Source organism: Meriones unguiculatus, chromosome 11 (genome assembly GCF_030254825.1).
Source record: "Meriones unguiculatus strain TT.TT164.6M chromosome 11, Bangor_MerUng_6.1, whole genome shotgun sequence".
Lineage (NCBI taxonomy): Eukaryota > Metazoa > Chordata > Mammalia > Rodentia > Muridae > Meriones > Meriones unguiculatus.
The window spans coordinates 75,606,451-75,620,096 of NC_083359.1; the positions used below are offsets into that span (position 1 = coordinate 75,606,451).

Here is a 13,646-nt window from a genome sequence, read left to right on the forward strand (position 1 = left end):
TGTCCTGTAGTTTGGCAAACACTGACATAATGAAGGTGATCAAATATTGGATGAATGAATAAACGCATGACAGAGCAAACAAGTGAACACCTGTAATTCAACATCTGGAAGACAGAGGGTTGCATCAGATAATTTCTAAAATATCATTTAGAATTCTGACATTTGATTTCTCCATCATGTTCACTATACCCCAGGACTCTGGTAATCCACAAACAGATTCCGGTGGGCCTGAGATCAGAATGTTTTATAGCAATTTGTTCACCAATTAAAGATCTTCTTTAATTAGCATCCTCTAACCTCTCGAGCCTGTAAAGACCAGCAAAGGCAATAGGGGAGATGAAAGTGCAGAAGACTTACAGAAGTTTCTTTTGTGGTGTTTCTTCTTTGTTTTCCTCCAGGTCCCAAGACTGATGCATTGATTATCATTCTGTTGCTGTAATAAAACATCATGACCAAGGCAACTTATAGATGAAAGAGTTTATTTTGGGTTTACACTTCCAGAGGTTAGAGGAGTCTATGATGGAAAAGCAGAGGTAGCAGGGAGTGGGCAGAAATGGTGACTGGAGCAGCAGCTGAGAACTTTCATCTAAAATCACAAACAGAGAAAGCAGAGAAAATGCATTAGGAACAGTGCATGCTTTTGAGACCTCAAAGTCTGCCCCCAGTGACAAACTTTCTCCAGCAAAGCCACACCTCCAAGACCTCCCCAGGCCAATCAGGGTTACCCACTAGAGACTAAGTATTCAAATATCTGAGACTTATGGGGACGTCTCAAGGCATCACAGCTGAGATGGAATGTGGAAAAAAGAGACCCAGTATCTCTGTGACCAGGAAGAGTGTATTATTCCCTGGACTAAGGAAAGGTTAAGCTAAATCAAAAGGGCATGTGAATATTTCTCTCTCTCTCTCTCTCTCTCTCTCTCTCTCTCTCTCTCTCTCTCTTCTTGATAATCATCCATTGCTTGTAGCTAATTCTTAGGAGGGGCCACGACACTGCATGCAACACGGGCCTTGTAATCTCAGATAAGTAGCCCCTGGGCTGTGCTGTTCAGCTAGCCTAGCCTACTCAAGTAAACTCCAGGCCAATAAGAGATCTTGTCTTAAAAATCAAGGTGGTTGACCCGTGAACAATGACACCTGAGGTTAATCTCTGGCCTCCATAGGTGCATGCGTGTACACATGCACATGAGCATATACACCCACACACATACATAAAGAATGGCTATTGTATAGCTAACACTGGGATACATCTCACTGTGTATCCCAGGTTGAGGCTGAGGCCTTGACCTCAACTCAATATGTAGTCCAGACAGGCACTGAACTCAAGATTCTCCTGCCTCAGCTTCCTGAATGCTGGGTTTACAAGTGTGAAATACCATACTTTGCCTCCATGAAGGATTTTGTCTTCTTTCCTTCCTTCCTTCCTTCCTTCCTTCCTTCCTTCCTTCCTTCCTTCCTTTCTTTCTTTCTTTCTTTCTTTCTTTCTTTCTTTCTTATTGGTGTTGTTATTGTTCTTGAGACAGGGTTTCTCTGTGTAGCTCTGACTGTTCTGGAACGTCCTCTGTAGACTAAGCTGGCCTCAAACTAATGGATATCCACTTGTCTCTGCCTCCCAAGTGCTGGGATTAAAGGCTTGTGCCACCTCCACCTGGTTCATGAGCATATTCTCATTCCTATTTTACAGCCAGAAAATCTGAGGCTCAAAAAGTTAAATACATTGACCAAGACCAAATCAAATGAAACTGAGATTTTAAAGCCGAGTCTTCCTAACTCAACTCCTCTTGGGTTTGCATTTTTGCTTTCTCTCCATATACTCTTACTAATGAACTTTATTGTCTGATAGAATAATAATATTTCATATAGTCTTGAGCATGTGTAGGACATTCAAGTGGATCCATGAATCTTTTCTATGGGTGATAACGGGCGAGGGCATAAAACAGATGGAACTGTATCTCATCAATCTTTCCCAGTGTTTGAGAGCAGCCAGAGCCCGGTGCTGGCAGCTGGCCACAGAGTACAGGGAGCCTGGGGAAGCAATCCTGGCTTTAAAGCTATAGCTAAGATTTGGTGAACTGCTCAGACAACACAGTCTAGTCCTGGGTCCGGGTATAACACCAGCTCATGAATCCAACCAAGAGCCTACATCATCCTTGAAGGTGGAGAGACAGTGTAACTTCTCTTCCCGAAATGCCTCTCAGCTCCACTCATCCAGCCTGTGTGGCTGACGGGCAGCACTGAGCTTGGCCACTGCAGCTCTTAGGAGGCCAATGCCCCATCTCATTCCGTGCTTCAGGCTCCTCTGTCAATGCCTCCTTTCTTCCCTCTTTCTAGACAAGCACACAGATCCTTACTTGCACTACTGCCAAGTTGCACAGATTGGGGGGGAAATGGAGAATGCCAGATTTTAAAGGAGACCTCCAAACAGAAATTAAGACAATACATTCCTTGTTTGCATGCACGGAGTGCTGGATAGAATGTCAGATTCCAGAAATGTTTCTTTATTTGTTTGTTTGTTTATTGTATATACTTTTTGTATGTGCTTTTGTGTGTGTTTATGTGGGAATAAGCATGTACACATATACACATGGAGGTCAGAGGTTAGAATTGGGTGTCTTCTTCAATTGCTTCCCTACCTTGATTTTTTTTTTTTTTTTTTTTTTTTTTTTTTTTTTGCAGTATTTCTCACTGGCCTGGAATTTACCAATTAGGCTGAACTGGCTGGCCAGAAAACCTGTCTCTGCCTCCTCAGCATCTGGATTATAGATGCTCAGCAGTATCTGGCTTTTTTATGTGGACGCTTGGCATCTAAAGTCACGTGGCAAGCATTTTACTAACTGAGCCATCTCCACAGCTTCCAGAAGTTCTTAAAAGGGGGGGGGGAAGGCACAGAAGTGTGGTCTAGGTCAATTCTCCATGCCTGTGGCCCTTAGAGGAAGCTTGTGCAGACAAAATGAGACAGTGAATGTGCTTGTGATGGCCAAAGTGCAAAGGACCCAGGACACAAGATGCTCGAGAATTCAGTTCTCAGACTCCACAGACCCTCTGGGTGCAATATGGTGAAGAATCTCAGGCAGAAAGGATACAAAACATTTGGCTAAGGGGGCAAAGCAGGAAGAGGAAACTTGGGAACATAAGGGGCTCATATTACCTCATAATGTAGGTAGCATCTGGGCTACTTCAGATCCTATTTATCACAAGGATGCCTGCCCCATACCATCAATATGACAATAATGCCAACATTTCCTGAAAAACAGAGAGGAGTCTGGGCAATTTCACATGGAGATCCCATGGCATCTGGAAATTAGTTACTGATTATATTTTCCAGAAAGACAGATAGAAACACAAACAGTTCAGGTTAATGAGGAGGGTTCAATGGGCAGAAGTCATGTCAGCTAAGTACAGGGACAAGTGTATCTTCTAGGGTAGTGACTGCCAAGACCACACACACAGTCACACAGCTCTGCGTATAGGAACTAAAGGTTCCCAGGGGAGAACGAAGCAGGAATCAGGCAGAGGCCGTGTTAACAGTGAAGATGTTGGTTAGAGCTATAGCCCCAGCAATAGAATATGTGCCTAGCGTGGGCAAGGCCGAGTCTAACCCCTGAGGCCACAAACAGAAAGGCTGGAGAGAGAGCTCAGCAGTTAAGAGCACTAGTTGCTCATATAGAGGACCTACGTTTTGTTTCCTGCACCTACACGGAGGCTGACAACCATCCGTAAGTCCAGGGGACCCAATGACCTTTTCTAACCTCTGTGGGCACCAGGAGCACAGGTGGTGGTATACAAACATGAATGCACGTAAGACACTCATATCCATGAAACAAATACAGCTTTAAAAAATGTATGAAATGAAAAAGAGTAAAAACCCCAGTATCTTGCGTCTACGTTGTATCAGTGACTTTTGAAGATGCTTCAGTGTGTGTGGCCTCTGTGTTCACAACCTTTCGTGAGGCCAACACTGAGAGTGACCGCTCCAAGGGAATGTGGTGAGAATTAGCTGAGATGTTGGGGTGTTGGATTAGCATAAGTGTTAGAACTAGCTGGTGTTTGATGATCTGCCGCACACAGCCCAACTCCTGCGCTCAACTCCATAGGTCTGTTCACAAGTCAACAGAGAATCCACCGTTTTCCTCTCCGTGAATCTAAATCCCAAAGCCAGAAGGACACGGCCACTTGAGACCCTTTGACTTAGGACAACTGTTGGAACGGGAGCTTCCTGAACCTTGTCTGGACTCAGGGAGTATGAGGTACAACTACACTTCATGCCTCCTGCCCCTGGAGTCATGCCTGCAAAATACCAGGGAGCAGAGAGTAATCTGCTCCCCGGATCACACCCAGAGAACTGTTGCTGAGTCATGCTCCTATCAGAAGTATAGCACTAACAAGGGCCATAGGGGCGTAAAAACAGCCACGTTATCCAGGAAACCAGAGACATAATAATGAAGCAAGCTAACCACCTTCATACCTCCTTCTCTCTTCTTTATATCTTTCCTCTAACACTGGTCTAGAATTCATTGTGCAATGCAGATTAACTTCGCACTTGAGATCCTCCTGCCTGGGATAACAGGTACGCTCCACCAGACAAAATTTACTAGCTAATTTTTTTCTGTGTACTGACTATGTTCCAGACGTACCGCTGGGCCCTTGCCATGCATTATCAACTTAACCCTTCCTGTCCCTTCATGATGGTGATACTATCCTGATCCTCGCTTTTTAGAGGAGGAGCCAAGAGACTCAGGTATTAAATAATTTATCCGAGGTCAACCTAGTGGGTGCTAAAACCCAAACCCAGACCTAAAACCTTCTGCCAACCAGCATTATTTTCACCACATAGTGACATCACAGGTAGCATATTCCAAATTTCTATTTTAATGTCCTAAGCACTCACTCTAAGAAAAAAAAAATATTGGGTATGCATGGACCATGCATAGATTGGACCTTACTCAACCCCCTACACAGACGTAGCCAATGGGCAGTGCAGGCTTCATGTGGGTCTCCTAGTAAGGAGAGCAGGGGCTGTCTCTGATAAGGACCCTGTTACTTGCTTTTTTATCACGTCTCCCTGTGGGGCTCCTTTGCCTGGCCACAGAGGAGGAGAACTCACTCAGTCTTGATGCAAGTTGATGAGCTGGGGTGGGTTGTGGGGGTGGAGGCTCCCCTTGTCTGAGGAACAGGGAAGTGGGGATTGGGGAAGAGGGAGGGAGGGTAGTATCAGGAAAAGAGGAGGGAGGGGGCTATGATCTGGATGTAAAGTGAATAAATAAATAATAAATAACAATAAATAAAAGATTCTGAGAAAAATAAAAAAAGAATATCAGGTATGTGGGGTTTATTTGGTTGCTTTTTTTTTGTATGTTAGTATTCAGAACTACTGAGTGTTGTATCCTGGGTCAACTATTCTCTTCACGAGAGAACTGCATTGGAATCGGTGCTGAGAAACAGAGAGATTCAGGGCAGACTTGGAATCTATACCCATAAACCATCTCCTTGTATCACGCACCCGCTAAATTGCCATGAACTTTTCTGAGCCAATCATTGGACTAATAAACAAATTTGAAGACTACTCCCCATCCTTGTTCAACCCACAGCTCTGTATAGGTAGGTACTAGAATAGAGGAGAGGTAAGTGCTGGAGTGAGGGAGAAGGTGGAATCTAGATTAGGGGAGAAGGAGGGTACTAGAGAGAGGAAAGGGTGTGCGAGGCTTTTTCCTGAAATGCCCTCCCAGAAAATGACATGAAGTTGGAGGTCTATGAGCACAGCAGGGCAGGAGTAACTGAAGAATGGCTTGCTCTGTGGGAGGAAGGAGTGAGAGCAAACAGGAGGCCTAGGGCCACCTGCGGGAGGACTGAGAGGCCTCTGAGGAGGGAGTGGAAGGGAGGGGAGCCAGCTGTGGCAGGAAGGGAAGGCGGGAACTGAGAGAGCCTGAGGTTCAGCTCTGTTCAGGCAGAGAGAGGGCAGCCCCACTGTGTTTCTTGGGCTGCTCCATGGATCTAGGCAAGAAGGTTGACTGTATTACATTCACCCTACCTCCTGAGCCTTGTTCTCTCTGAAGCTGCTGCACTGGACACAAAAGGGCGAGACACAGAGACATCGTCTCTGCTAAGAGGAAACTGGTTCCGGTAGCTGAGAGGCCAAGTGTGACAAAAGCCTGGGTACTGTGTTCTACACCGTTGTCTGCCTTTTCCAGGTAAGCAAGTGTTTATGGGAAAGCCAGCAAAGGCCTAAGTAGCGGAGAAGACGGGAGGTGGCCGGGGCTGCAGCAAGCTGGCAGGAGTGGAGAGGAGCAGGGCCTCATGCAGGAGCAGGAACAAGCCCCAGGCCAGGCTTCTGAAGAGGGTCTGTGTGTGCAGTGGGCGAACTGGGGCCTGCACTAGGTCCAAGGCTGGCTGATGGGTGTGGATGAAGTTCATGAGGCTGTGCTCTCATGGCCCCAGAACCAGAACATCTGGAGAGCAGAAGTTCCAACAGCACCGCCTTTTAAGAGTTCCTCTTCCTGACCAGGTCTATTTGAGTAGGACTTTGCCAGATAACCATGCTCGGAGCTCCTGATATGCTCCTAGTCTTCCCTCTGCAGAGCAAACGTCTGTGATGCTAGGGAAGGTAGGTTGGTTGACTAGATGACTGGGGATGTAGCTTACCAGAAAAGGGATTCCCTGTTTGGAAAGGCAGTCTTCCCTGATGCTCCTGAGAAAGGCAAGCTAGCAAAAGCCTGTGTGATGCCCTGAGGAGGCTTGCCTGTGGCCCAGAGGAAGGCAACAAGACACCAGCTATGGAGAACAGGGTACATATGGTTGGCAAGTGGATAAGGTGAATGTTCCACAGAACAGAGCAAGAGGATTCTGCTCAGCATGCTGTCATAGAGGAAGGAAGAGGCCTTCATATCATTTTCATACAAACTCAGCATCCCTTTGTTCTCCAGTTGGGGGCCTCCAGCCCTGACCCAGCATGCCAGTCACCTGAACTTTGCTAGTAATGTGTCTCTTCTACATGCTACACAGGTACACAGTTGATCTCCAAGATATGCAATGCTGAAAATATTCCAGACTTGGTTCCTGGTCAAAGTATATACCAGCCGCACACTGACATGTTATGAGGTCAGTGCATCAAGAGGAATTATCCTCCCCACCCCCACCCTGGGCTTCAGTTCACAAAGGGACATGAAAAGACAAACCCAGGCAGGTCTACAATATGTCTTCTCTTAATCCACAGCTTCAGTATGCAAAAGAAGAAGAGAGGCTTTTTCCCCACTACACACACACACACACACACACACACACACACACACAGTCACTGGGCAGTAAGCAGGCAGGAGTGCAGAGAGGAGAGTCAGGAAGACAGGTACAGGACATACCAAGTACAAAGACAGCGCCTCTCATCCCCGCTTAGATGAGGGTGGAAAGTGGTGCAGGCACTAAGGGAGTTTGGTGACAGTTACTGTTCAGTGACTAATATTTCTGGCCTCCTCAGCAGCAGTCTATGCAGCATGCATCCGACTCTCAGTCAGGCCTGGCCTGTTTCTCCTGCAGAGGGCAATCTGGGTCAGTGAGCACAGGGAGAGGAGTCCAGCCCTGGGCCAGCCCAGCCAAGGTTCCTTGGCCCAGCAAACACAAGGGGCTTTGATGCCTGCAGAGAGCAGCAGCTCTCCCCCCTGGTTTGCTGTGGCTGCTCTTGGCAGGCCTTGCTCTAGAGGCCACAGCTAAGAGGTAGTACTGCTCAGAGTTCAACATACAGCAGTGGGATTGGAGAAAAGGCCCAGAGCTGGTGTTTGTGAGCTGTGTAGCCTTGGGCAGGCAGAAAACCTCATTCGGTTTCAGGGTCCTGTCTATAAGGTAGAAGGACAGATACAGTAACAGCAGCCTCCATTTGGAAGGTTTCTGGAAGCAATAAGAGAAAATGTGTCTGGGAAACAGTCAGCATAGAGCATGTGTCCAGAAAAATGAGCAAGTCAGTACTCACTGTATCTGGCATCCTCAGGATGTTCCCTAAATCTAAAGCAAGCTCACCCCTGCTGGCCAGTGACTCATTGCCATCCCCACCCCCAAGGCCATCAGTAATTCCCCCCAACGGAAGCCATTCACTCACACATGTTCCTTATTAGCGGACACTCAGCTGGCTTTGTCTGTGTCTTCAAGCTAACGCAAAATTAAGTTGAAAATAAAACTCAGATGGCTTCTACATCTCATACCTTGGTGTCCAAACTTTAAGTCTATGCTTGTCAAATTGGGGAACATGTACCCTTGTGGGCGTGTGGGGTATGCTAGGCGTGTGATGCTGTGGGGGTTCATATGGTTCGCTTAGGGGAAGGCTAAACATTGGAGCTAACAGTGAACATGGAGTATAAATTCCCATGAATGTTTAAAGTGGAGTGTTTTAAACTCAAGGGGGACGTCACTTTCTCTCTCTGGGTGTCTCTGTTCATCTCCCATGGCAGTTAGGGCCTTATTATCCATTGTGAAGACCTTAACGACCTTGCTTATGCGGACAGGTGGCTTGGGAACCTGTCTGGTGTCTTGCGTTCCCACTCCATTTTTCTGGGGGGCTGTTTTTTTTTTTTGCCTCCAGAAAAGGGGGTCTACACAACTTTGTGTCTGGGAAACTGCCCCAGATGCCCATTACAGGATAACATACTTGCCCTCCTGGCAGGGACATTAGGAGCTAACCTGGTTTTCCAAATGGAGGACACCACGGGTGTCTGAGGTGTCTCAAAGCCTGTTTCTTGCTGTTTCATCTAGCTCTCCAAGCCCAGAGAGCATCTGTTTTGCTAGCATCTGGGCCTCTAGCAAGCAGGATTTCCAAAGGGAAGATGGATGACTAGCTTCAGAAGGGCCCAGAACCTCCTTCCTCCCATGCTGCTCAACAATAGGAACAATGTATCTGGCACGGATATCCACAGAGCCACGGTGGGGACCTCATATTCTCTGGCTAGGAAGGAGATTAAGTACATCAGATGTTTTCACTCCTCGCCCTCTTTTCCTTCTGCAGGGACCCTGAGCCAAGCAAAAGCTCTTTCTAGGAGGAGCAGACAATAGAAGTGCCCACACACCATGGCACGGGTGGACTCTCAGGATAGGCGGAGCAAGGTGTCTCTTGGCAGCATGATTCACGACAGCCAGATGTTGAGCATGAACTTGGACTGTGAAGATGAGGATGGCAGGGAGGGTGGCTCCCTAGCAACTCAGAACAACACTGACTTGCCGTGTGACGCTCAGTCCTGCAAAGAGGAAGAGAAATGGCCCGTGTCCTTCAGTGCTGCACAGGTGGAGCAGAAACCTGGGGAGACACCTGGGAAGACCAACAACTACTGGGGAAAAAAGGAATCAAAGATCACCCAGACTCAAGACTCCCCCGGATTAGAGGGGGCTCTCAGGGTCCCTTCCAGAGGCTTACACAAGGCTGTGGCGCAAAGGCAGGCTCTTAGGGACTTTGTGGGCAGTGACGGGGGCAAGAAGACAAACAAGGACCCAGCCTCCGAAGTCCTGACCAGCTTCTTGGACGGTGGAGAGTTTTTTGCAGCACAGAACAGTGCGGAGGCATCCTCCCTAGACAAGAACTCTCTGGAGCATTTCCCCAGGTCGGAGAGCACCCCAGCTCAGACCTCAGCCACTTCGGCCAGCCCAGCGGCAGGGTTGGCAAAAGCTCAGGGCAGTCGAAAAGCTCAGGGCCAGGCGGGCCTAGGAGTCAGCGGGCAGGAAGAGCAGGGTCCTCGCTGGCGAGTGCAGGGAAAGCGGGCCTTCCAGAAGGACAGCAATCTTCAGGGTACCGCGGAACACCACGGTGCCAAGCCCTATGTGTGCCAACTGTGTGGGAAGGCCTACTCCCATCGCAGCACGCTCCAGCAGCACCGGCGCCTGCACACAGGCGAACGGCCGTACCGATGCCCCTTCTGTGACAAGGCGTACACTTGGTCCTCAGATCACCGCAAGCACATCCGCACACACACCGGCGAGAAACCCTACGCGTGCCCGGACTGCGAACGGGCCTTCGTGCGCTCCTCCGACCTGCGCAAGCACCAGCGCAACATGCACAGCAACGACAAGCCCTTCCCGTGCGCCCAGTGCGGTCTGACCTTCAACCGGCCGCTGTCGCTGCTGCGCCACCAGCGCACGCACCTGGGCGCCAAGCCCTTCCGCTGCTCCTCCTGCGGCCGGGAGTTCTCCGTGGCCAGCCGCATGGTGGAGCACCAGCGCGTGCACTCGGGCGAGCGGCCCTTCCCCTGCTCCACCTGCGGCAAGTGCTTCACCAAATCCTCCAACCTGCACGAGCACCAGACCCTGCACACCGGCCAGAGGCCCTTCAAGTGCGCCGACTGCGGCGTGGCCTTTGCTCAGCCGTCGCGCCTGCTGCGCCATCAGCGCGTCCACACAGGCGAGAGACCCTTTCGTTGCGCAGAGTGCGGCCGGGCCTTCGCCCGCTCCTCTACCCTGAAGCGGCACCAACAGATCCACTCCGGGGACAAGGACTTCCTCTGTGCGGAGTGCGGCAGGGCCTTCCGCGTCGCGGCCGAGTTGGCGCAGCATATCTGGATGCACAATGGGGAGAGGCCCTACCGGTGTGACGGCTGCGGCCAGGCCTTTACCCGCTCCAACCACCTCCGAAGGCACCGAGCCGAGCATGACAACTGCAAAAAGGAGCCTGTCTCTTCCTCTGGCGATGAGTGAGAGGCACCTTTGGCTTGCTGGAAAGCAAAGACACCCTCGACTTCACATCCTATTTTACCCTCAAAGCAGTATTGCCAGCCAGGCTCAGTAGTCTCGCCCTCCATTCCCTGGTTTCTGGCCCTAGGGTGGTCCCTGTACTTTGTGGATTTGATGTGTTGTGACACAAAATAATCTCCAGGTGTACAGTTTTGCACCGGTTTTCCGCAGCTCGGAGGCCATGAGCAATTAGAAAAGGGTCAGATAAGAGTAGGAGCTGGCCAATAGTTGGGTTCCTTCCGTCAGGAGATTTCAGTCAATGAGAAGGTAGAATTCTCTGTTTGCACTGTGCAGGATTCAGTGGGTACGCTCATGAAAAAAGGTCTATTTTATTCTTTCCTCAAAGCCATATCAAATATTGAGGATAGAATTCTATAGAGAATTCAATTTCTCTATAGAAATATAGAAAGATTCTTTTTGATTTCTATATAAAGGAATCCTCAGAAATGATCCCTGTGATGGACTTTTCCAGAGAACAAAGCCAACCTGGGGGTAACTCAAACAAGCCAGACATCCTAACGTGCCGCCTGACTGCTAAAATGACTTCAACCTTCATTCAGAGGGAATGTCTCTGTGGGTTGGCTTTGAAGAATAGACAGCAAGAAGGGGTGGGGGGTTGTGCCATGTTTGGGAGGCAGTGATTCCAGACGTTCAGACCAGCCTCAGCATCCAGAAAAGAGGATGTGGTAGCTGGACTTCCCCTCACCCGGTTCACGGTTGTTTCTGCTGCTGCTTTTCTGTATCACAGGATGGGAACTTAAGCCACTTTTGTCATTGAACATCGAATTCCTCCAGATAAGCCACAGTGTGGTTCGTTTAAATCTGCCTGGATCATTAGCTGTCATTTGAAGGAAATAAAAGAAAGCACCCTTTGCCCAGGCATGGATGGGCTTACTTGTGTTTGGGTCAAAGTCATTAAAATCAGCCGTGAAAGGCTTTATGCCTCATCATTACCCTGTAATGAATTTATCCATAGTCTGCCCTGCTAACCTTCAGTCTTCAAAGCACAGACACAGACACAAAGCAAGTCTCATAAGATCTGTGCTTTGTCGCTTTGGGCCTTGACTTTGAGGAATGTGTGGCTTCGCAGAACATTTGATGCTGACAGACAAATGGAGCTTGCAATCTTTCCAAAGTGTATCATATAGAAATTTATTTTTGTTAAAACTTTTCTCCCCCTCTCCTGTGTATGGTATAGGGTGTGTGTGTGTGTGTATGTGTGTGTGTGTGTGTATGCATACACGTTTATTGGTCTAGATATCCCAGGGCTGCATTCATTATTTATTCAACACGAGCCTTTCAGTGGATGTAAGAGAAGACTGGTTGGGCCAATTTTTCTTAAAAACTTGCTTTGATTATGCAACACTCTCTGTATGCACATGCAGAAGATGAAGCAAGACACAGATAGTCTCTCTGTCACTCTGCACCTGATCTTTTGAGCCGGCGTCTGTCACTGAAACTAGAGTTCACCATCCCATCTAGGCTGGCTCTCCATCAGGCATCCAGGATCTGCCTGTCTCTGTCTTACCTGAGTCTGGGTTTTCCCATATGTGCTGTCACACCTGGCTTTTACGTGGGCGCCGGAAATCTAAATTGTGATCCTCATGCTTGCATTACAAACACTTTACCTACGGAGCCATGCCTCTGAACCCCATATATTAAATTCTTTCAGATTTCACCTGACTGAAATCAGGTGTGTGACTGCTACATAGCGTTCTCAGGATACATGGGGTCAAAGAAAAGCAACACACACAGCCACGCTCTGTTTGACACAAGCGAACTTGGTAAGCTACAGGCTTGAGGATGTGTGTGCTAACTCTGTTAGATATGACTACTTTTCTAGATGATAGAGTTAGTTTGAGGCCACCCTTATCATTCACTAGTCAAGTACCTTGAAGCTTAATTTCTGCAGCTGAGTGGTGAAACAGGAGTGATGGTAATAGATAATATTGAGTGGAGTCATTGTAACAGCTGACAAGAACTGTGGTTGACTGCAAGAGCATTAAACAGGCAGAGAAATCGGAAGAATTAATTTTTGACTACAAATAGAATAAAGACCAGTATGGAATCAGCGAAATACTTGAAGATTGATTATTCCTCTGTATTTTTGATGGTTGCTAGTGTAATTTTTACTAGTTAAAATTTTTGGTTTGGCTCTATACCATAGTTTTTAACTCAAGGATAATTCATATAGCACTTCATAAAAGTCAGATTGTTTATTAACCGTTCAACTTGCTGAACACTAGGATCAAGATAGGATTGCAGTACATTACCTGGGTACCACTTTCAAGTCTGCACACCTCTAAGGAAAAGAAAGACAGTATCAGCATGTGCTTGATGTCTTTAGTATAGAATACTGTGTTTCTGAAATATAAGGGACTAGAATGAACAGGCTAAAAAGAAATTTATGAACTGTCCAGACCTGTTGCATAAGCAAGTCACATTTTAGGATAATTTGTCCCAAGCAGTCTTCTCTTACACCCACTGAAAGGCTCATGTTACATAGGTAATGAATGTGTCCCAGAGTATCCAGAGCAGTTAAACATGTACAAGCAGATTGTAAGAATGATACAGGGTGCAGACACCAGAGAAGGGAGAGAAGCCAACCAGTTAGGAGGAAGCTTGGCACAAATTCTGCTGACTGGAGCCTGACATTCCACGTGGACTAAATAGAAGTACCTTTGGGGAATAATCAAGGCTTGAAGACGAGTTATTCTAGCTCATGTTGTTGCCCCAAAGTAAGTTTCCTGGTTTTCTATAAGCACCACATCTATAAGCATCACAGTAGACAATCTCGTCTTATTTTATAATTCAGAGTCAGGGCTGGGGCTTCTTCATTACTTAAAGCTTTACCCAGTTTAAAAAAAAATTGCTTGTATGTTTTCACTTAATAAAAGTTCACCTGATATAGTCACCAGAATCTACAGTAATCATGACCTGCATAATATAAA

General features: G+C 47.6%; 1 protein-coding gene and 1 long non-coding RNA gene across 2 annotated transcripts; one reads left to right on the plus strand and one right to left on the minus strand.

The window, feature by feature from the left end:
* Window positions 1-240: 240 nt before the first annotated feature.
* On the minus strand, window positions 241-7,476 carry LOC132646374 (uncharacterized). The gene is made up of 3 exons (XR_009584593.1): window positions 7,353-7,476; window positions 3,149-3,243; window positions 241-586 (listed from the first exon to the last, which is right to left on the minus strand). It is a non-coding gene; the product is annotated as an uncharacterized LOC132646374 (long non-coding RNA).
* A 1,511-nt stretch (window positions 7,477-8,987) lies between these two features.
* On the plus strand, window positions 8,988-11,568 carry Znf648 (zinc finger protein 648). The gene has a single exon (XM_021659796.2). The coding sequence runs from the start codon at window positions 9,046-9,048 to the stop codon at window positions 10,657-10,659; it is 1,614 nt and encodes a 537-aa protein (XP_021515471.1). The 5' UTR covers window positions 8,988-9,045; the 3' UTR covers window positions 10,660-11,568.
* The last annotated feature ends 2,078 nt before the right edge of the window (window positions 11,569-13,646 follow it).

Bases quoted from the DNA above. Each gene is read 5' to 3' on its own strand.
- Znf648 (XM_021659796.2), top strand. From the start codon at position 9,046: ATGGCACGGGTGGACTCTCAGGATAGGCGGAGCAAGGTGTCTCTTGGC.